Source organism: Schistocerca piceifrons, chromosome 1 (assembly GCF_021461385.2).
Source record: "Schistocerca piceifrons isolate TAMUIC-IGC-003096 chromosome 1, iqSchPice1.1, whole genome shotgun sequence".
Classification (NCBI taxonomy): Eukaryota; Metazoa; Arthropoda; class Insecta; order Orthoptera; family Acrididae; genus Schistocerca; species Schistocerca piceifrons.
This window is the reverse complement of record NC_060138.1, coordinates 1,193,200,800-1,193,225,654: the sequence shown is the minus strand read 5'-3', so window position 1 is coordinate 1,193,225,654 and position 24,855 is coordinate 1,193,200,800. Positions and strand designations below refer to the sequence as shown.

General features: G+C 40.7%; 1 protein-coding gene across 3 annotated transcripts in view; it reads left to right on the top strand.

Annotated features, from left to right (window-relative positions):
* The first annotated feature begins 4,276 nt into the window (after window positions 1-4,276).
* Window positions 4,277-24,855, top strand: part of LOC124781541 (fibrosin-1-like protein) — a 714,430-nt gene continuing 693,851 nt past the window's right edge. For all 3 annotated transcript variants that reach the window (XM_047253869.1, XM_047253870.1, XM_047253868.1), the window contains exon 1: window positions 4,277-4,951. In XM_047253869.1, coding sequence (XP_047109825.1) covers window positions 4,712-4,951 — 240 coding nt within the window. In that variant the 5' untranslated portion in view covers window positions 4,277-4,711. The remainder of the gene's footprint in view (window positions 4,952-24,855) is intronic.

Genomic DNA, 24,855 nt, shown 5'->3' with positions numbered 1-24,855 from the left:
TAGGCGGTATCTATCTTACCCCTAGTGAGATAGGCCTCTACATCCTTACATTTGTCCTCTAGCCATCCCTGCTTAGCCATTTTGCACTTCCTGTCGATCTCATTTTTGAGACGTTTGTATTCCTTTTTGCCTGTTTCACTTACTGCATTTTTATATTTTCTCCTTTCATCAATTAAATTCAATATTTCTTCTGTTACCCAAGGATTTCTACTAGCCCTCGTCTTTTTACCTACTTGATCCTCTGCTGCCTTCACTACTTCATCCCTCAAAGCTACCCATTCTTCTTCTACTGTATTTATTTCCCCCATTCCTGTCAATTGCTCCCTTATGCTCTCCCTGAATCTCTGTACAACCTCTGGTTCTTTTAGTTTATCCAGGTCCCATCTCCTTAAATTCCCACCTTTTTGCAGTTTCTTCAGTTTTAATCTACAGGTCATAACCAATAGATTGTGGTCAGAGTCCACATCTGCCCCTGGAAATGCCTTACAATTTAAAACCTGGTTCCTAAATCTCTGTCTTACCATTATATAATCTATCTGATACCTTTTAGTATCGCCAGGGTTCTTCCATGTATACAACCTTCTTTCATGATTCTTAAACCAAGTGTTAGTTATGATTATGTTGTGCTCTGTGCAAAATTCGACCAGGCGGCTTCCTCTTTCATTTCTGTCCCCCAATCCATATTCACCTACTATGTTTCCTTCTCTCCCTTTTCCTACACTCGAATTCCAGTCACCCATGACTATTAAATTTTCATCTCCCTTCACAATCTGAATAATTTCTTTTATTTCATCATACATTTCTTCAATTTCTTCGTCATCTGCAGAGCTAGTTGGCATATAAACTTGTACTACTGTAGTAGGCGTGGGCTTCGTATCTATCTTGGCCACAATAATGCGTTCACTATGCTGTTTGTAGTAGCTTACCCGCATTCCTATTTTCCTATTCATTATTAAACCTACTCCTGCATTACCCCTATTTGATTTTGTGTTTATAACCCTGTAGTCACCTGACCAGAAGTCTTGTTCCTCCTGCCACCGAACTTCACTAATTCCCACTATATCTAACTTCAACCTATCCATTTCCCTTTTTAAATTTTCTAACCTACCTGCCCGATTAAGGGATCTGACATTCCACGCTCCGATCCGTAGAACGCCAGTTTTCTTTCTCCTGATAACGACATCCTCTTGAGTAGTCCCCGCCCGGAGATCCGAATGGGGGACTATTTTACCTCCGGAATATTTTACCCAAGAGGACGCCATCATCATGTAATCATACAGTAAAGCTGCATGCCCTCGGGAAGAATTACGGCTGTAGTTTCCCCTTGCTTTCAGCCGTTCGCAGTACCAGCACAGCAAGGCCGTTTTGGTTATTGTTACAAGGCCAGATCAGTCAATCATCCAGACTGTTGCCCTTGCAACTACTGAAAAGGCTGCTGCCCCTCTTCAGGAACCACACGTTTGTCTGGCCTCTCAACAGATACTCCTCCGTTGTGGTTGCACCTATCATGGTACGACATCATATTCATATGGCCATGACACATGATACTTGCTTATTTATTTAGTACACGATTAATTAACATTCAAACGACTCGGGTGATATTACGTGGGGAAATGGAAATGCTTTCTCCCTCGAACTTCAGACATCAAATTCTGATTTCCTGGTTTTAGTACTCAAACAAAATTCCGGAAACTGAAGAAAAATATCGCATGCATTTTTAGTTATTCTGCGGAGAGAAGTGAGTTACTTCCTGTTTGATTTTCGGAAGATGTATGAAAGGATAGTCTGTTTATTACTTTGCTAGAATTGGCATTGAATTAAAACTGTATAAACCGATAAAAGAGTGCCATTAACGAGCACATTTCCGCCGAGGAATATATGGAATGCCGACAGCGGGAAACTAGTAACGCGTGGAACGTAAGCATGTCTGGGACGACACACGCTGACGTCACGGATGAACGTCATCGGAGACGCAAAAGAAACACAAAATGTATCAGTTCTTGGATCTCTGTTTTTCCCTTTTTTCATTTATCCGTCTGTTGTGATGCACAGTTCTACAGGCAGTTCCCCCATACGTAAGAAATTTGCTAACACGAGACTCTTTCCTCATCGGCATACAAAAAGCAGTTTTTTTCTATTTACTCCCAAAATACAAACTACTTTTCCCTCTCACAGCATGTTAGACTCAGCAAGCCAAAATTAATACAGTGACAGCTTCTTTCAATCACATTCATATTAATGTACATCATTACAGTGTGTCTATGCAAATCGAAACAATCGAAAAAATTAAAATGCTTCAGATGTGTGCGGAGTTCATCTATTACAGATGTGTGCGCGTTCATCTATTGATTGGAGCACGTACTACATTTTTTTTCAGTGTGTGATAATTATTGTCAACTCAGAAAAACTCCTTTAGTTTGCTCAGTAAATATCAGGAAGTGTAGCTGATCATTGCTACAGAATATTAAAAATGCAGAGGTGCACAGAGTCTCCTCATAAACGGCTGGGTAAGTTAGTGCAGTTGTCCGACGAAGGCTAAGGCATGTCACATACAATAGGAGCATGCCCGGCAAAGCCCAACCTTCAAATTGAAGACAACTTTACCCTACATTAAAAGGTGTTGCATTCCTTATCATGAGGCTTGATAACTGGATGAAGCCAGTAAAATATAATATATCCAAAAACAAAGCGATTGTTGAAATGCTATGACAGATTACAGCCAGCGAAGATGTCTTCGGCGAGTAATTCTGGGAATAAGACAGCAGCATTAGCAGAAAAAACAATCAGATGTTGTTATTGTAATGGTACCGGAGATGTTTAGGGCTAGTTCTAAATGACAAATAGTAATAGTAATTTTATTTAGTACTATGTGTAGTTTGCAGTTTTAGTTTCGAACCATAATAACGACTGTAATTCTTACATAAATTCAACGGTCAAGAAATTTCTAAGTCAGTAGCAGAATGGTGATGAAATTACCCACGTCATTACATCAAAGCTTGCTTCTGTGGAGAAGGGAGTCCTGATATTGCTGCCTCGTTTGTAAACATAGCAACAGACATTTATTACGACCTGTAAGCTAATAATCTAATTATAAAAGCCTTGAATTATCGTTGCGACTACTCTCTATTTTGTGCAGCTCTACTAAAGTACTAATAGTCTTTTTTTTACTTTTTTCACCTTCAAAACACCTGCTATAATTTTTTGCAGTAATCTTGTTACGTCTTCCTCACCCAAAATTTTTCCTTCAAACATTGTCTTTCGGTAGCATATATGCCCGAACAAATGAACAAAATATTTTATTTTCCTCCTGTGAAAAGTAATTAAGAGGCTTTCCCCTTTCCGCTTAACTTTTTTTTCATATCAATAAATAGTGAAATAATTTCAAAACGTGTTTACGCACAGTGATGAAACTGACTGTCTCACATGGCGGAATACCTCATTCGTCATTTGTCCAGAAACTACATGCCAGTCACCCATAAAATAAATCGTTATTTATAAAACACTTAGCACAGTTACGTAAAACACAAATTAACATAATCAGTACACTGTACGAATGATTAATATTTCTGTTATACACAGAGGTCTGTTTACATTCTTGGATTGTAACTAAAAAATGGTCTGTTGATTCACAAATGCCACACATTTCGATGGTTGTAAATAAGCAGTAAAAAAGTCTATGACACACTACAGGAAGTATAAATGTTTATTTTATAAAGCGTAGAAATGCGATCGTGTTATGCACTGATCACTTCTTGTTACTGTTTCCATGAAGAACCCAATTTGTTTACAGTTTCCGCTGCTGGTAAGCTATAAAATGACTGAGGTGCAAGGCTTTAATTAAAGTTTAATTTTCCGTTCATAATGAACACGACAGTTTTGTAAACAAAGGAATCGCTAATGCCGTTTCATAATAGCAAGCTGTTTTTTCTTACGGCTCAGTGTTCGATAACAACAAGCGGCTGAGAGAATGAAATGTTATTTCATCAGAAGAGAAAGAATAAGCTGTAACAATAGCCGTTCGGTCATTAAGATAACCAGTTATTCGCAAACGCCTATCCAACTAAAAGTAAACACAAGGGTATGTGTAAAGAGAGAACGCCAGACGCAGTCATTGGGATGCGGTAATAACCGAAACGCTCTATAACTGTTTGAGCGTCAGCTCGCTGACTTGTCAGCACGCGCCGTGTGAGAGCTACCGCTGTCTGCCGTGTGAGCGAGCGACTGGGCTAGCGGTGTGCTGTGGCGTTGTTAGGTTGGCTGCAGTGCGCGACTGCTGGCCCAGCCTTGTTCGTCCTCACTCGGCTACATCGCTCGCGGAGCAGTGCCTGTATTGACTGGTGGCGAAAACCGAGCAATAACCTCTTCATACACGTCGCAACTCATCTCTGGTGTCGTTATACATGCGTGTGAAGTGTGTGTGTGCAGTGCTTTTATCGAGTAAACGGCTCTTTGCGATGTAAAGACTTACTTGTGCTGGCCGGCGGATGGATACGCGGCCATTTTAGTAGGCGATGCGGCAACCGTGTATATTCCGCCATTCGAAACAATCAAAGTGTTTTTCTCCAGGTGCAACTCCTGGAATTTTGGTGTATACCCTGTGGCGTGTAATATATTAGTGCTATGTGATAGATTCGAATTAATGTCAAAGTTTCGAAGATTGCAGTGAAGTGGTTATTTAGTTCGCAAGTGGTACACAGAATGAGGTAGAGCTATGGAAAACGACGTGAAGCAGCGGAATCAAAGGAATCGTCGTCGTGAACGGGCGCAGCGCATGCAGGCTCAGAGAGAAAATAAAGCTAAAGATGGGGATAGTGCGGAAGACGAATCTCCGGCTAGAGAAAAGCCGCAGAGACCTCCCAATAGAAGGAAAAAATCGAAAGAGCCGCAGTTCGAAGAGGATATCATTGATGGATTTGCCATCCTAGCATTCCGTACATACGAGGAACTCGAGGTAAGCGTCAATATTATTCTTTTCTGTATTTTGTTGTCATCCGTCTGAGAGGAAGAGTTCATTGCCTAAATAAATTTTTAGCCCCCGATGTCACCGCTCCGTGACGTTAGCGTCGTCAGACGACATGCAGCTTAATTCACATACGTAACGACATAAATTTATGATCGTGTTACAAAAATAATCATTTGAAACGGAAATTACTTTTCTGTTTACGCAAAAGAATTTGCGCGGTATAACACGGGCAGAAACTAAAAGCTTTCGTGTTTTTTTTTCATCGCTCAGTATGACAGTCAGCTGTAGGGAAGACACGCTATGCAACAGTTTCGTTATTAGTTTTGTAACTTTTGCGGCAGTGTAATTACAAATATTTTTAAATGCAGTTTTATTTTAGCAACAAGGCTGCGTGGCTTTGTGGCTATCTAGGTTTCAAATAATTTTTTGTTGATCGTAGGTATGTGATGAGATTACACAGGTAAAAATAATTTAGGACGAATCGGAAGCAACCTGTTTTTTAACAATCATTGTGTTTATGGTAGTTTCTTGCTACCTTTCCTTTATACTTCAAAGAACTACTCCTTGTATTATACTGTCTTTGATTACATTACCATGTAGATATTGTGTTTGTAAATACAGAATGACTACTCAAACATGCTGTTTGTATCTGAATTTTGCAGTATTTTGTTTGAAGTAAATACCGCATATTTTATAGTTTTCATCGTTAAACATGGAAGCGAATGCATATAAACTCAAACACGGAAATTTATTCGCAATACCTTTTTAACATTAAAAACATAAATCTTTCTGTGGTGTTAAAAATATACATCTTTCTATAGTGTTATAGGCTACTTTGTGTCAGATTTCCCTTTTCTTAAATTTTGGGATATCTATTCTACTTCACCGCAAATGATAAGTAATATTTACTCGCTCTTATTAGGGAATCAGAGATTGTTGTAATTCTCTATTCCTTGTGGTGTTTTACTATAAGTTTACAGATAGGATATTCGGTCAATATATTACTGTTAATTCACTGTAAGAAACGTTAGAAAGAGGGTTTGCGCATGCTCCATACGCATGCGATTATTCTTGTGTATAAGCATTTTGCAGATTGTCACTGGAACAGCTGTGGCGCTGTAATACACTCTTAACTAGTTGTATCATTCAGGAAACTAAATATTTTCATAATGATAAAAAATTTTCTGCGTGCGATGATAGAGAGAAGACTAAGTGGAAACACGGATTCCATAGCGAAAACTTTAGAATTTTGAAAAGAGGTGCTTTTCATTATAATAGTTTCACTGTATTGAAAAACTGCTAATTACTCTCAGCTTGAATTTTTAGTACGGTGATTTTGAGATGTTTGATAAGTCCGTTGAAAAAAGAAAAAGAATTATTGTACTTCGTAGAAAATTGGACGCATGATACATCAAATGTTACTTTCAGACAATTTCCAGAATTTATTAGGCAAAATGGTTTTGAATGTGAAAATGTTTTTATGCTGTGCACATTAAATTTTAGTTTTAATTGTAAATTTTTGGCACACATCTATTTTAAATGCTTCGGTTATAGATAATGGGTTAATTTTGGTCTTCGTTTCTTAATTTGCGTTTTACTCACGGTATATTTGAGTTCTTAGTATAATAATATTTCTGTTGGTTATTGAAATTTTGCCATCAGTACATTCATATTACAGATTATTAATTCAGTAATTTTTGTTTGTGGAACCAAACATGTACTGCTTTCAATATTTGCTAGATCTCTTCTTTCACATACGCGTAGAAGTTAATGTTATTACTAGAGTATTGTGCTAATTTTTTGTGGTGACAGAACATGTATACACTTTCAGTAATACATAGTTCTTGTCTGAACTATTGTCGGAAGAAAATTACTCTTGGAAATTGAGCATGATTGGAGTGATAAAGACATTATGTACTAACCTGTGAAACATACATTCAGATCTGAGGACAGTGCAAAAAAGAAACCGCAGATTCGTTTAGGCCTAATAAAGTACTGCAGTCGGTTCCTGGAACTCATTCGATGCTTTTGCAATAAGTAACTTAGTTCCACAAGTACGTGTAAGCGATGACTGTTGTATGAAACGGCAAATGACCTGTGGGGGATCGGCTTTATGAACAATGAAAATGAGATGCAAATCACGCGCATGATTATCGTTTATTTGCATTTTACTGGAGCAGCGGCAAAGAAACCGAATGACAGTGCATATTTAGTTACACCTTGACAATATCTGCATCATGAGTTGCAATTTCTAGGGATCTTCAGAAGTACTGCTGGAAGAAACAGAGCCCCCACACAAATTTTTGGTTCTTACCTGCAGATGTATTGCTGCATTTGTGCTGTCCGAGTACACCTCCAAATTGATTGGTCACTAGCAACTAAATGAAATTACTTCAGACAAAGGGTGTCGAATTTTTGTCCTCGGTTGCTTCTAAATTTATCGACAGCCGGAATGTTGTGTTACGTTTCATGTAGGTATTGTAAACAGTATGATATTTTGAGTGGGTGTGCCATTTTGCTACGAAGATAATTGTGTGCCGCTGTTTTCACTTTTAAGCTATAATTTACTAGCGTCGCAAAAATATTTTCCTTGTGTCCGTGGCGCGTAGATCAGTAAAATAATCATTTAAGCCAGAAATGAGACATAAGTATTATTTAATTGTCTAACCATGTTCTGGAATAAGGACTGTTATCACCTTAATAAATTCAGTACTATGCGCCAGCCAGTGTTTTCGGTTTATCTGATTATGGTAATGGTTCTGGCGACGTGGCATCAGGCAGGCTTCATTAATAGGTATGTCATGTAAAATTTTTAGTGGTGGAACGTCATTTTTGGGACAGTAATTCTCCCGTTATCCTTTTACTTCGTGTAAACCCGCTTCATCGTTGTACACATCATGAAGACGAAAACGGTAATTACATTTTATTCAAGCCGTTGTAAGAACAGCAATAATCATTGCAATAAAAAAAGAACTGAACGAGCTGTTCATTTGTTACACACTTATGGGAACGGTGTCAGTGATTCAAGATATTGCAGTTCCACGCTCCTTGCCCGTAATTCCTCCTTTCTTCATTTCAGCAAAATTGTTTTTATTATGAATAATCGTTACTGGAATGCAAGTCACATTTTTCTTTAGTAATGAGGCAGTTAATCATCGTGACAAGGTAGTGCAATATTCTGTGTGATCTTCTGTCAGCTCTGTTAGTTGTAATGTGAGCCAAACACTGCAGATCGAAAATATTGCTCGCTTGTGTTACGCAATGCAGTGTCACGGCAAAATTTAGTACCTTATTTCAAAAGGTGACACTGCCACATCCCTATTTATAGAGTATTATGCTAATTCTTACCGTGTGATGGTTACTGAGGTCTTAGTTGACTTCTTTATATTTTTATACGTTTGTTCTATGGAATCAGGTGGACTCATAAAGCCCACAGGGCTTCATAGCGTAACAACCTTTTTAGATGAACCCGCTATGGAGGCACTATTATTATATGGTACATAACAGGTTCGAGTGGACACGATAAAAAATTGCGAGAAATTTCTGCAAAAATAAAAGAAGAGATGATAAAGCAGGGACTTTTTCAGGCAGTGCTTATAAGTATGGTGTTATTGTTTACATCATTCATTTTAGTTGGAAGTTGCTTTGAATGGATCCTGTGGATAATGTACACTGTTTTGTATGGTAATTAATTAATTTTGTTCTGCATCTTTACTAAGTGAATGTTATTAGATTTTCAGCCTAACAGGCCCCTGTTATTGGCTGGACATGTGCAACTGGACCCTCTCCTCTCCCCTGAAATTTTGGTTGTGTTGACAGGACTGATCCTCAACATGGCCCAAGAGCCATTCGCGGTTGAAAGGTGAAAATTTGTTTTCGAGTTGGCGAAGCTAACAAATATGATTGCCAGATAAGGGTTGCCGTAGCAGATTGTCCTTTAGCGTAGACAAATGTTTACGTTCGCGCCACATTTAAACCCACTTTGTTGTGTTCAACCCAGTATGCATTATAAAAACTACAAAGTAAATTTAGAAAATGTATATTACACAATTGACAAATATCCGACTAGTATTTAGATGGATTTTATGCACATATTCTGTACATAAACTATGTAATTTTTATCTCCAGTTATTCGTGTTAATAAAGAGTATTGAAGTAGAACATACAGGGATTTCGCAGACTCCTGTGCTGGTAAAGCAGTGGTTCTATTCCTTTGTCATCCACATCTTCTTGCTCCACAAGAATGAGATGACTGCCTTTGCCAGCAATGTGGCTGAAGTTTCCGTTAGTACATACATGATCCTTCCACGAATCAACGGCTGATAATTGATTTCATCAGAAACCTGATCGATTCTCTGTGGAAATAGTGCCACGAGAAGAATATAAGTTGCCAGTTACGCCTCCTCTGATAAAGGGGCAGTGTAAGAGGAGTGTAATCTGTAAAGTAGTTGCGAGAGTGTATTGAGTTGTTCGTCTGTGCTGTTCGTGGAACTGCAAGAGCTGTCTTAATGATCTTAGTGTGAGTACAGAGGTTTTGTTTCTGCAAACACTTCAGTACGCCGAGAGGCGTTTCTCTTGAGCGCTTGCGCGAACGCGAGAATGTGTTTGGATACGAACGCGAGCGTGGAAAGAATCCTCCAGCGGGCGTTTTGGAGTTGAGCCACGGGCGTCCGGGAAGTCAACAACCGCGGTGATTCATTTATGTGGCCGCTAGCTGCGCTGAATCCTCGGTTTAAATCTGGACGTGTAAGCGGGCGAGCGATACCATCTGGTGAGCCGAGTTGGCCGGCCGTTCCTCTGGGGAAGGGGGGGAGAGAATAAGGAAGGGTTGCAGGGGAGGCTGTGAATGGTCCTCGAGGGATGACGAGTCAGCTGACAGCCTCACTTCCTGCTCTTCCGCGGGGAGCCCGGCCGCTGTGTCTGAACTGGAGACCGGCTGTTCCTCACCCACGACTTTCTGACGACCTCAGCAAGTAGTACTTAGTCTTCTGCCAAGAAGTACTTCAGTTGTTATAGACCAAGTTGCAGTCTGGCATCCGTGTTCTCCGTTTTTAATTTCCTATTTCTGTATCATTTAGTTGTTGGGGGAGGGAGAATAGTTTAAATAATCTTTCTAAAAAAAAATACAGTAGTTCCTGTATCGTACGAACAAAAATTGTTAATACGATTCAAAACAAGGATATTAGACAAAAATTCAGATGCAAGTCAGTAAATTTGAGATTCAAAAGATCAGTGAGCGTATAGTTCCCAAAGACACAGCATTTAAAACAAACGCTAAAAATTGCCGCCAGAAATTGCTCATAAATCAAAACAAAATCAGAAAAATCAGCTCATTCAAATAATTAGGTGAGTGGTTAAGCATAAACAACAATGAGGACAGTTCAGTGATAAAATCAAAAGCAAATAATATAAACATTGCATTCCAGAACACCAGAAATATATACAAGACGGCGGCTTTATCGTGGGACGACAAGATTAAACATTATAGTACAGTAGTGATACCTGAAATACTGTGTGGAGCCGAAACATTAAAACTAGCGCGGAAAGGTGGCATAAACAGAAACATGAAAATAGAAAGAAGACTGCTCAGAGGCATACTTGGCGCAACGACAACAGAAACAGAATACAGCATGCCACAACCTAACAAAGAAATGTGTGAACCTGAGGAGAATGTAGCATACACAATGCGTAAAAGAAGAACGTCGTTATTCAAGAAAAAAGGCAAGAATAAGAAAGAAAAAAGGAAAAACTCCGGAAACAAATATCAGAACATATATGGAAGGTATGTGAGCGAAGAGGAGAAATAAGAACTGAATTATTGCTTTTAGGTGTTCTGTAAAAGGGATAGCCTAATAAGTAGGCCTAAATAAAAGTTGCCAGGAAAAAAGTTAATCCCACTGTGAACATTAAATCTTCTTTTCCACTAAATGTTGGGTCAAATCTTCAACTATGACAGTCAGGAAATTTTATGATACTTGCCGACTTATTTCGAGAAACTATAATATTATGTAAGCTGTATGTTAATCTAAAATTTTAATTTCGTGAGATACTTGCCCCAGAAAAGTTTTAAATGCGTTGCAAATATTTTTTACCGATGATTGACTTAAACTTGTTTTAAATGCTAAGAATCCACTAGACATGTAAGAGGTCATCGAAGTGTGCAAATATCAGTTTACGTACAGAATGATTAAAATCTTATCGGGCCCGATGGCAATTAAAAAGGCGGCCTGATTTAATGGATGGATACGAAACCGTTATTACCTAATTAAGAAATAAAATAAAAGGACGCATTAGAAAATGTTGTTAACCCAATAGCTGCTCTCTAGATACTTCGTAGAAGCAGACAGCATGTTTACAAACAAGAAGGAAGACGGCCCTATCAAGTCACCTATGTAGCGGTATTTGAAAAGTGCAGTATTGTATGGCTGAAATTACTGATAAGCATCTAATATCGAACAGATTCCAGCTAGAAATTAGATCAGTGCCTTTTTTCAACGTAGCATGCATTCTTGGACGAGTTGCTTTTACTCAAACATAGTTTTGCAAAATATCTGCACGCCGATAACGACATGTAAGCACTCAAGTGCGCTGTGTTTAGACATTATACAGTTAAGTGCTCATAAATTACGAAGTATATGTGAGCATTTTACGTTGTATCGCCATGAGTCTTAATACACGTATTTTCATGTATTTCCTCTTTGTTTACATCCGCATAGGCCTGTATGAAAGGACATGTGAATGTGTGTACGCTTACAGGTTCAGTGTTACATATTGTTAAGGGTGTGCCAATGTAATAATAGAATGATTTGCACTATTTAATTTAAAGAAATAGAGGTAAACTTCTACAAAATCAGAAACTGACAAAACATGGGTTAAGCCTTACGCGTGTTGGCTACTGTCGCCGTGGAAGAAAATTGTGTGCTTTTTGGAAATCAGCTTTGTAAATACGAATTGTGTTTCACAAAGACTGCAGCCTGTACATATTGCTCGTCTCCCCAATATCAAGCGATAATTCTCACTCGCCCGTCCAGTGTCAGTGTAAGAGAATGCAATAAAAAACTATTTTTTGAAACATTCCAGACATCAGTAATGATAGGGAGACGTTGTGTAATTTTAGTGGCCTGTAACTTGGGCATTAGCTTGCAAGGAAAACTCTTGACGGGGGAAATATTTTTGAAATGCTGTATGTTTGAAAGCGTGATACAATTTGTGTATTCTTCCAAGAGAGAATTAAGTTAATAGATAAATAGCATGCTTTACATTGTACCGAAAATCAAATGCTACTAATATCTGCTGCTTCTGTAAGACAGAAATAGAATCCGTGGATTCTACTGTCATAGGTTTCAGTCTTTAAATTATTTCATAATGCATCCTTTTCCTAGTCACCGCCTATTGTGTATGTGTTATAGGTTTCATGACAAGAGTACAGAAGTAGCTCTTGGTATTTGGAAACTTGGCAAAGAACACAAATACAGCCACTAAGACTGCTGGCGGAGAAGCAAAAGGATTTTACAACTGTCAGCCGAAGTTATCTCGGCAGCGTGCGCGGAAGTGAGTCATAACTGTTTTTACTCGCAAATCACGGCGGAATGAAGTGTTATTGGAGCCGTAATATTTCTTGTGACACCGCCGTTCATTTGTTTGACCATCTTGATTATCACCGAGTCAAGAAAAAGGAAGCGTAGATAAATATCGCGCATATTTCACTGTTCTGTGCGACATGCGGTGGAGCCTTGGGTATTCGCAGTCTCACAAAATCAGTAGTTTCGATTTCATTTTCGTTCGGCGCTCGTTTATTTAATTCCAGTGGCGTGCTGATCAATAGCCAGAGCGTGAGAGTGGTCGAGTGAGGAGCGCCCGCGAGCCTTCACAGAATTCCACTGAGCGTGAAAGCGTGTCTGATCGCTGGACGTGTTAGTGAAACAGCGGAGGCGGCGCTCAATGAGTCGTCGCAGTAAGCTTGCATTCTATGCCTTTGTGCGCTTTGTAATCCCCGTAGCAGCCCGGTCGTTACGAGGTGTTTTCCCGTCGCGTTTTTAGGCCTAAACTACAGCTTGCGCCGGTTGGCGGCTTAAAAACTAAATTATTCAGTGACTGGGACTGTGTTGGTTCTAAAATTACGGTGCTCCCCATTGAATTTTTTTTCCTGTGCTCATTAATGAAATTTATCATGAGACAAAATAGTCTGTATAAGTGTTTGACAACAAATAATTTGTTTACCTGAAATTTAACTGGTACAAACATAATTACCAATGATATGGTATATATTGTCAATTAAGCATTTGAAGCTATGTGTAATATACATCTGTGTGGTCAAAAAGTTCTTTCCGCTGTATGGGTATTCTCCAGCACCTCTTAAATAATATTGACAGTATGCTTCTGATGCCAAAATAAACAAAATTCCAATATAAGCAAGAAAGCATTGACGCCATGCATACCAGTTAAACTTTTGTAAAGCATTTGTTAATTTTCTTCGTTTTTCCACAGCAGGTATTTTTTTGATCTGATGTCAACCCTGTGGCCGTAACATTGTACGTCAGTGCCACATGAGACTATACTAAAAACATACTTTTCCTAAATCAGATCTTACTTTTTTTTTTACTCATGCAGCAATTTTCTTTAATCAAGGTACTGGTAAATTATGTAAATGGCTTCGGTGTAATACTTCGCCTTTAATGAGTTACACGGGCATAATCTCTCTTACATACAAATTAAAGTACGGGTGGAATCTGATTTCGTCATTCTATCCATAACAATAAATTTACCTTAAATGTTCATTAATAGAGATCGTAGACATAATGATGAATTAAATTTTATGTTACCACCACTACTACTACTGTTCTAGTTGATTTTCTTTCTTTCTTTCTTTATTTAAATATTTCGTTACTGAATGAACTTTATCTCAATTATTTGGGGCCTATTATTTTTCAGAATGTAACACCAGAACCAAAATGTTGACACAGCTTTATTACATACAGAAAATGCTGACTGGAAGTGTTTTTTTTGTACTGTGTTGAATACTAGAATTGACTCGACATTTAGTTGTATGCTCTCCTGACAGAAATATTTTCAGTCGTCAATTTCAGTAGGGTTTTGAACTTTCTGGTTCGTAAATAGTAATCACTTACGGCGACGGGAGCATGTTCCCAATTTTTTTGGAATAAATCCGCGAAGTATGGTTGTTGCAGTATATATAGTTAAAACTGCTGGTAAAACCATAATAAAATCTTGCTGAAGGTTTAGAAACTCAGTTCTGTAACACGGTCACAGTCAAATGTTTTGTGAAGCATCTGGTCTTAATGTTTTGGTGGGTGCATACGTTTTTATTTACTGTGAACGACTTCTATCTACGTTATATAATGTACTTAAGCAGTACACATCTTTAGCCTAAGGATTGGAAAGCAGTGAAATTCGCCATGTTTGAGTTAGATGTGTGAGGGTCTGATTCACAATACTTACTTATCGGCTTTTGTCATTGTTGTTATGTCATATCCTTCTTGTGGAAAAAAGGTGATTTTGGGAGTCTTTTATTTATATATTTGGGGCCACAGTTTACATGCGCAGTTACTAAAATTCATACACCATATTCCGAATCTAAATTCGTATTGTTCCGTCATTCGAAATCTAAAACTTGGGAAACGAAGTATGGCTCTAAATACGGCCAGTTCGGAACAACCAGCCGATGCGCACATGGGAAAGTATTCTCTATAGTCAGGAGTCTCAGAGCTTCGTTGAAACGTATTCAAGCTGCAGTTTACAGTTTACATGTATGTTTTAGGTGGAACAAGGCGCACAAGGGATGTCTCAGTCTTGTGATAGTCAGCGTATACCATGAGCTAGAAACGGGGGTTGCGTCAGCGTGATAGAATGAGCTAGTCACCTGCCGGCGAAGGCTCCCCATTTGGAACGACAGGTTTCCTTATTTTATGAAAACCTGGCGCGGTGCTGGGTTGCCTTGTACACATTTGTTCAGTGTAAGAGTGTATACTGTACATCATAGCAGGGGGCACGTTGGCCTCGTATACTGCTAGCGCCTTAGCTGCTACGGGCATTCTATGCAGAGGTGGCCAACAGTCGTAGGTTCGAATTCTCTCACCAAAGGCTTTTCACCGAAAATGATCTATGCCCTGGAAGCCATCATACGCGGCATGTGACGAATGGTACACAGTAAAACAGACTATATAATATCAGAAAACAAACTTCACCCTTACGTTGCTTCTGCTGGATGCTGTTGCTAGAATCTTTTCCACCGTATTATTTATTGTTTTTACCACCCATTTTGGTACTTGCCAGTCTTGAGACAGCAAAGGTAAGATTTTCTCTAGTTTACAAAAGAAGTAAAACTATGATTCCACTGCAGTTTTTACTTACCGCCAGTAAACCTGTTGTCATACTTTTACTTCTTTGCTAGCGGTGTCCTACCGCTAATCATTCAATAAATAGCATCAAATCTACTGATAAAACAGCTGAATGAAAGAAAATATTCACTATCAGTTTTTATGAGACATCAGGTACCCTCTCCAACAACCAGGAAGCATAAAAATATTGATTTCAGCCTTAAAATGTTATGGAATCTGCCAATCCAAGTAATTTTTTTTTAAATTTTATTTTAATGTCGTCCTAGAACAGCGAAGGACTAGATCGAAGATATATATTATTAAAATTAGAGAGAAATTTCGCTTTCTGCAAGATACTGTTTGTTTTGGCTCTAACTAAACATATTTCAGAACCTTGCACGCTGTCTTCAGTGGGTTTTTGTTAATTATTCTGTCTCACGTGGCCGTAATAGTCATTTTGTTCTGGTTATTTATATTCCACAGCTACCCATGCTTCCGATTCTTCTAGGTTTCCTAAAACAATTAGTTCCTGGGCTATAGCAGTTTTTGTTGCTTTCCCGTTGTTCTACAGAATACATCTGATGATGTGTGATGCGAATCAGTGGAAATAAAAATTTGAAAATTGTTCAATACGTAGATTGCCAAGTGTGCCATACTGTAAATAAATAAATAAATAAATAAAGTCTTGTCCGGCCATAAGCGTTCCATGGGCTTTTTCGTGTTTCTTAAGTTTGTCAGTCACTTCCATTGTGAAGATAAGTTCGTCGTAGTTGCTAGTTTATCACCACCCTGTCTTTTACGGCTATTACATTCTTAAATTCAGCAATGACTGCCCATGGCACATTTAGAATACTGGCATTATTATATATGCAGGCAGCTACAAGGTTATCTGGTGTAAACTGCCGTATTAAAGTTACTAGAGTGAAACGCCAATTGGAGCAAAAACAAAACAAACAAAAAAATACCACAGGATACAGATTTAGTACTTGAAAGCTGTTGTGTACATGAGTCGAGCTCGGCTTTCATTAGCTAACACGAAACAATGAGACTTCTAATCGCGTAAAAGTGGTTCTTTTTTTTTCAGTGCGAATTCAGCCATCTGAAGGGTATCTACGTTGATACCATTGTAAACGAGACATGAGCATGATAAGATAGTAGATAACAAAGTACATTTCGTGATGTTTAGAAATTCCTGTCTCTGGTTTAAGGACAAGATGACTGAGAAATAGTGCTACTGGTGAATTACGAAGGCTGCCATTGTTTTCTGGCAGTAGTGTCATCGCGATTAAATGGAAGAGATGTTGACATTCTATATCGGCGCAGGACGGGGAGTGGCGCAATACTAATGAGAGATTGAAATAGAGGATGTCATCGAATATAAAGAGCTGATTAATTATGGACGCCTCAGATTACAGCTCAGGGTATGGAATTTGAAACCTCTGCGGGGCAAGGGGGTATAAAAAAAAAAAAAGAAAACGAAGTGGTTGGGACTGGATAACAGGGGCGCAGGGGCGCATCCGATGGAGGGAAGGCAAGCAGAGAAAAAAATTATACGGCTCCTTGTGGTTACAGACTGCCCTACGTTTATTCATTGGACAGGAACTACGTAAGGTGCACTTAATTTTTTGAACTCATTCACAGTACTCCGCTGACGATTTCGAAACTTCTATCATTCGCAGAAAAAAAATACTCTGGAAAATTGAAGTATTCGCTATAGATTGTTCTCATATTAGTATCTGTTTTAACGACGAATAGTCAGTATGGGCCAGTATACTTTCGATGGAAAACATATAGCCCGCATCTCGTGGTCGTGCGGTAGCGTTCTAGCTTCCCACGCCGGGGTTTCCGGGTTCGATTCCCGGCGGGGTCAGGGATTTTCTCTGCCTCGTGATGGCTGGGTGTTGTGTGCTGTCCTTAGGTTAGTTAGGTTTAAGTAGTTCTAAGTTCTAGGGGACTGATGACCATAGATGTTAAGTCCCATAGTGCTCAGAGCCATTTGAACCATTTTTGAAAACATATATAAGCATCATATACATTGGAACAGTTTACACTATGATGCGGTGGCACACAAAGATGGTTTCTTGGGACAAAAACGTGAATTAATTACAGGGTAGGGGATAATTCGGGCTTTGTCGTCAGTTGCAATTTACAGTCTGGAAGTTTTATTGTCTCGTGAAACATACTTGAAATATTTTTCGGTCTGTATCACGAAATTTCGTTGATTTCCTGAGACACTGACACACTTTTATTTTGCAAAATAAGCATTTTATAAACACATCAATCCTACAATTTGCTTCGGTTATTTAGCAAAATGGTTATTTGCAAAAGAAATATTCCAAATCGTGGTCTGTTTCTGTTTCTACTGAAACTGTCTGACCGAGTGAGTTGGTGCAGTGGTTAGCACACTGGACTCGCATTTCGGAGGAAGATGGTCTAAACCCGCGCCCGACCATCCTGATTTAGGTTTTCTGTGCGTTCCCTAAATCACATCAGGCAAATGCTGGGATGGTTCACTTATAAAGGACACGTCCGATTTCCTTCCCTAATCCGATGGGATCGATGACCTCGCTGTTTGGTCCCCTCCGCCAAATCAGCCAATCAACAGGCGGCGATCAGCAGCTATCTATACCCAGTGTACAAGCTGTCGCGTCAATTACATTAAGCCTCACGGCTTTCCGTTCTACGGGAAAGGCTAGGATCCAGTACATAGTTACAATAATCTTTTTGGAAAAAAAACACAACAGATATGCTCATGGGCGCTACGAACAAAGCAGACCTACATTTATTTGCTTGTTTTTTGATAATTTTCTTACGTATGTTGTTTGCACAGTTTCTAGTTCTGAAACAAGACTTTTTGCTTGTCAGATTGTAGTCGTAACAGAATTGGCACTTGAGGTGGTTATAACAGAACGGAACTGATAACATATCATCTACAAAAAAGGGAATTATTTTGCAAATGGCCTCACAATGAATAGAAAGCTTTCCTAAACTTTCCTCTAGTCGGAATTTCTGCCACTCAAGAGAAATTTGACTGTATTAATTTGCTATAGTGGCTCTGTGACCCACCAGTTAAATTTAGAATTGCAAAAAATGGTTCAAATGGCTCTGAGCACTATGGGACTTAACTGCTGAGGTCATCAGTCCCCTAGAACTTAGAACTACTTAAACCTAACTAAGGACATCACACACATCCATGCCCGAGGCAGGATTCGAACCTGCGACCGTAGCGGTCGCGCGGTTCCAGACTGTGGCGCCTAGAACCGCTCGGCAACACCGGCCGGCTAGGATTGCAAATTCAAAAGTTTTACGGTTGTGTCCCAAGTTGGTTCTAAGACTTTTTTTCCTGTCATATTTCGCGTTTTTGATAGCCTGCAATGATTTTTATATGCGACTGATTGCCATGTTGCTTCATGATTGGGGTATTACTTTAAACCGTATGCTCCTTACACCTGGATGGGTAAACTATTTGCAAAGTCGGATGAAAACAGGGGCACTACGCCCGGTAATGCATTGTTATGTTCAGACCCAACGTACGGATCAGGACAGTTAACTTTATTAATTCGTTTCTGACAACATATATATCTTTCAGAGCAGTACCTCGTATACCACCACTGCAGCTCGCAAACCACGAGGCTTGCAATTTTTATCGGCTCCAGACTGGATTCTCAAACGGAATGCCACCTGTAGAACTGGTTCCGCAGACTCTGCTCGCCAGCCCACGCGAACGCGTGTTGCGAGAATATTGATACCTCCCGACGGGGCCACGCGGGTCATATTACGCACAGAGCCGTTGAAACAGTGGCGCGTGCTCGCCCGCAACTGCCAGCGGCGTCCGTTCGCCTTAGTCATTTCGCCGCGTAATGAAGTTTGAACGACGTGGCGGCCGACACGGACGCGTAGCGAGTCTCGACGACAGACGCGGTTAGCGATCCGGGGGAGCTCTTGCCGCAGCAGTGACCGGCCGTTCGTGCGCAACCTGTAATTGCGACTCGGCTTTACAGTCCCCGCCGGGACTTCCGCTTCGGCGGTGGAATTTCCTTTCCAGCTGGAGACAAGCGTTTGGTATAATTTTGTCTGACGTCACATCATATTTATTGGAAATGTTGCTGCAATGGTCGCGCCACAAGATGTTCGGCGAGGTGCACAGTAAGGGGACTGTGCCCTCAGCTCAGGCGCACCACGATGGTAATGAAGCCCGAGAGTACAACGTATGCTGGCGCTCCTGTTGCGACGACAGCCACAGTCCGTCACGCCAGACGAACTCCTACACCCAGATACCACTTACCTTCCCACTACAAGAACGAACGCCATCAGCCGGCTGGGGGAGGACATGGAAGCAATTCAGAGGCGGGCTGCTAGACTTGTTACTGGTAGGTTTGATCATCACGCGAGTGTTACGGAAATGCTTCAGGAACTCGGGTGGGAGTCTCTGGAGGAAAGGAGGCGTTCTTTTCGTGAATCGCTACTGAGGAAATTTAGAGAACCAGCATTTGTGGCTGACTGCAGTACAGTTTTACTGCCGCCAACTTACATTTCGCGGAAAGACCACAAAGATAAGAGGGATTAGGGCTCGTACAGAGGCATATAGGCAGTCATTTTTCCCTCGTTTTGTTTTGGAGTGGAACAGGGAGAGAAGATGCTAGTTGTGGTACGAGGTACCCTCCACGCACCGTATGGTGGATTGCGGAGTATGTATGTAGATGTAGAAGGGCATGGTGCTGCATTACTTTTGCAAGCCACTCCCGAAAACGCTCTGGACTTGTGTGAAACGCTCTGGACTTGTGGGTCCACCTGAAAACGACTCATGAAGCGTTCCGCCACCATGTATTGTAACGCACACGACTATCAAACTATTTAGGCACATTATTTGAGGATCCTCGTGCCCATTGGGGAGTTCCGAGTACTAGAAGGCACACTTAAAAATGATTCACGGCACACGATTGATCCTCAGAGCAAACGGTTTAAAGGGAGTCCCCCTTACATTCATTACGCGAAGACGACTCTGCAGCTACTGGTGGCGGTAGTAGGATCCCTTGATCCAATAAAGTTCTCTAGATCCTATCGAACCCCTTTTATTTCCTTGGCGCTGGGAGGGCGGGAACGGGACGTTGAGGCCAGGCCTCGGAAGACTACCCATACCCTCTTTGCCCCCGACCATTCTTCAGGCCCTTACATAAAAAAAGTGGTAAGAGCTAAGTGCCGGCCTTGCCGTTGTTAGTGTGGCAAGTGGGGAACGTTTGTAGTCCATTCTGTAGCGTCAGCGCTCGTTGTCACATCTACGGCTCCAGCGACTTATCCAGGCATGATAGTAGTAAGATGGTGTTCATTTTAACTGAAGATATTGAAATTTCTTTGAGAACTACACATTGGGTCGAGAAACGTTATAATTCCAATTTGTTTGTCTCGGAGGGGGACACCCAACGATACTACAAACGACACGCCACCCTTATCTGCAATAAAAAAAAGAAAAAGAAAAGAAAACGGGAGTCCCTATTGAAGGTTTCCAAGTTGACCCCGCCACTCACGTACCAGATGGGGTGGGGTGGGATGGGGGGGGGTTGAGTTTGGTATCATTGGTGCTCCAGAAGAATACTGAAGATTGGATGGGTAGATCACATAACTAATGAGTAGGTATTGAATAGAATTGGGGAGGAGAGGAGTTTGTGGCACAACTTGACTAGAAGAAGGGATCGGTTGGTAGGACATATTCTGAGGTATCAAGGGATCGCCCATTTAGTATTGTAGGGCAGCGTGGAAGGTAAAAAACGTAGAGGAAGACCGAGAGATCAATACACTAAGCAGATTCAGAAGGATGTAGGTTGCAGTAGATATTGGGAGATGAAGAAGCTTGCACAGGATAGAGTAGCATGGAGAGCTGCATCGAACCAGTCTCTGGACTGAAGACCACAGCAGCAGCAACAACAACAACAAGAACAACAACAACATTGGTTGTCCCTCTCCAAAACAAACAAATTGGATTTCTAATTATTTTGTTACTATGTGTACTTTTCGAGGTATTTCAATGCCTTCAGCTAAAATGAAGACCCTTTGTACTCTCCAAACCATGATACGGCTCAAGGCGGATGGTAGTTTTGTATAAAGTTAGCAATTTTGTTGTGAAAACCTTATGGAGCTAGGAAAAAGCTGCCACTGAACCACCTGTACGCGCCCAAATCGCCCTCTTCTTCTCGTCCGTGCCCATATGCATGATACACTACTGAAGCATAAAAAAAATGCGAATGTTCAGTTTGTATAGGTGTTGGCAAGTATGCGACGCTCAGTATCTGTGTTAATTTTATTGCGTCCAGTGTACAATAGCTGTAAATGAAAAACACGTTAATAACCTATCATACTTCCTTTCGCATCGTTTTCCGCTTTGTGTTATCTCTTGTCTGATGGTTTGACGGGCCCGCCGAACAACTTTTTTAAAATATCTGTACCGTGTACTGTGGTTGAATCAAGGCACTGGTTTGGTTTACACTGTGAACATTATTAATACGACACCTGAAAATTTTTGCTGGCTAGGAAACCTACCTGTTGAACATACGGTATGTGCAGTGCTGTCCACTGTGTATGTCCCGTAACTGCCAAAGAGGTACTGAATGGAATTATCTAAAAGAAGGCACAAGTTGATAGGACACATGCTGAGGCATCAAGGTATTGTCATTTCGGTAATGGAGGGTGCCTGTGTGGTAAGCTTGTTATAACAAGTGTCGATGTAGCATCAAGAAAAAATATTTTCAAACACAAAATATCCATAGAAGATATTCGCGAACTGATGTGTTGCCTCACAAGACTAAGTGGATTTACTCACCATATCTTGTGTACGACAATTATTGAAGTACTAATAAGCTCATTTTTAATAGCCAGGAGTGCTACAAGTGACAGGGTTAAAGTCCGTCTGGAGACTGAGGAGTTAGTAACCTCTCTCTCTCTCTCTCTCTCTCTCTCTCTCTCTCTCTCTCTCTCCCCCCCCCCCTCCCTCCCCAGCTACGCCGCAAGGGACAAGTATAGACTGTTTTAAAGGCTAATACTTACTCCGGCGCCTTTCAAATCAGGGGCAACGGAGCGCGCAGACACGCCCTGGGAGAGTTTATCTGTAAAGAACGCAGAAATTAGTAAGTAATGTAACTGGCGGAGGAAAAACACCGCACGGCACACATCACTCTTAATGTCCCTGATGGGCAGACGTAGCATTCTTCCGGGGAAGGCCACTTCCCCGACCCGCGAGCCCTGCTCGCTCTTCAGTTAACAGACGGTCTGTGCGAGAAATAAACTATTCCCGGGAATTACCACGTTGTCTAGAGTGAGTGTCTTCGGCGTCAGCGTTCTTGGTAAATGGTGTGCCGAGGAAATCCGCGAGTATTGGCAAATACCTGACCACGATAAGGCGGCAGGGGCACGGACGGACTCGTACCCTTCAGCTACACGGGCAGCCGTTGCGCTGGGCGCCAGATTATGACGGCGAGATATCTCTCTGCCCGATACGAGGCTGCTGCCGTAAAAAGCACAGCAGTGCCGCCGTCGTCTTGTAAGTTCTGCACACACCTTCGCCGTTGTGCTGGAGGAACGTTCCAAGGAGAGCATAATTTCGTATTAGGAGCACCTTTTTTGTCCATATCTCAAGCGGAGCGCTGTTCTTTACATCATGTTCTCAAACCCTAGATAAAATTTCAGCAAAAAAAGTATTTTTTCAAGCAATTACTCGATAGATAATTATGGATGATTCGGCCACTGTACACTGCGGAATCAAAACGTTTTGATCATTAGTGATTGAATGACACAACGAGCGACAGAAAATAAATGTTTTATTTTAGTGCCATAACTGGTTTCGGGCTACCATGCCCATCTTCAGGTTTCTAATATTTTCCGTTACATAAAAGTTTTGACTGACAGCTTGTCGTTAGCTCCCACACTGTACAAAAATGTTTGTGTATTCAGTACCACTTTATATGTTGTTGCATCAATAAAAACACGCCAAAGTACTTGTTTTTATTCAGATATAATGCAAAATACTTGTGTTCGCTTTCAAACGTTTCAGTGGATGTCGACTGTTATGTTGCGGTACATAAGGTTTTTCAGGTCGATGTATATGATGCTGAATTCGACACAAAGCTACTGCGGCACACTTCGTACCATTTTAAATGTCAGTGTTGAGCATCACATATGTGCTGTAAACTTGATGCTTTGATTTACAATGCAAAGATTATCATTATAAAAGATACAGAGACGTAATTCATTTCCTATTGACCGAGAATGTAAACAGAGAAAAGATAATGTGTGGGATATGCAAAATGTTAATAAATGAATTTTTTCCATTCTAAGAATAAACTTATCATTTAAAAAAGTAAGGATATTTTTAATGGCATTGTTAGCGGTAATTTTGAAATTAGACACGTATGTACACACTTTATATATATATATATATATATATATATATATATATATATATATAGACATTTGATGATCATTACAGTTTTTTAGTTAGTTGCAGGAGATACAAAATTAAAAAGTTCGAGGGTGCGATGAGGGAAACACATTTGTCTATGATGATAGTTTGTATACTATTTTTACAATTTTATATTGATATCTTAAACGGGCCCTTTTTTTGCAGTGCTGTGACTGACAGGAGTTCAATTTGTGTTTGGTTTCTGTGCTCAGCGTAAGGAAATTATTTAGAAATTGTTTATTGCCTTGCTCCAGTTGCTCATTGTGGTTAAGTGAGGTTGCGAACATGCATTTCTTTTTTCTCTAAGAGGTCCATTTTCTTGCCTTTTTAGTGGTGTATAAGATTTGTAGTTTGTCGTTAATGTTAAAAGCAGTGTGTTCGTATTGATTCGTGTGAGTGGTTATTGCTACGATCGTTGCCGACCGCGAACAGAATGACGCTTGGAGGCGTTGCGAGTACGTGAGTGGGTAAGGGAACTACCCAGGAGGAAAAGAGACGACTGGAGACTCATCATAGCGACAGTACAGGCAGCAAGTAGGGAAGTCCACTGATACAACCAACGCTGACAAAAGGCAGATCGTTATGGCACAGTGCATGGGAACGAGCAAAGCTGGTAGGCTGTTCCTGTGCTGCTGTCTTGAGCATACATGGAATGTGGTTGAAGCACGGTTAAACCAACTCGTCAAGAACGAGAGGTCGGCGGCTGGCTTGCCCGCTTTGTAAAACGGGATAGGCGGCGATCTGGCAACAGAGTACAGTGGTACAGTAAAGTTTTACGGCATGAACGCCTGGGAGATCCAGAATGGCAGCTTGAGTCGCCTGCTTGGAATGGTTTTCCCTGTGCTCCATGGATACAGGCACATTTTTGTCGCGAAGTATGAGACCTGTGTTTGGAGATAGGGCTTTTAAGTGTTGGTGATCGCAAGGGGTGTGTGTGTGTGTGTGTGTGAAGCTCCATGGGGCTCGCCAAGCTTACCGTCCCCATCCGGTGGACGAATCGAACCCCTATCAACAGCGTAGACACTGTGGAGAGGTTTGGAATGTAATCCCTAGGACAACGGCCCAACGACTGGCGATCAGGAACTTTACGCCACCGGATCTCCTCC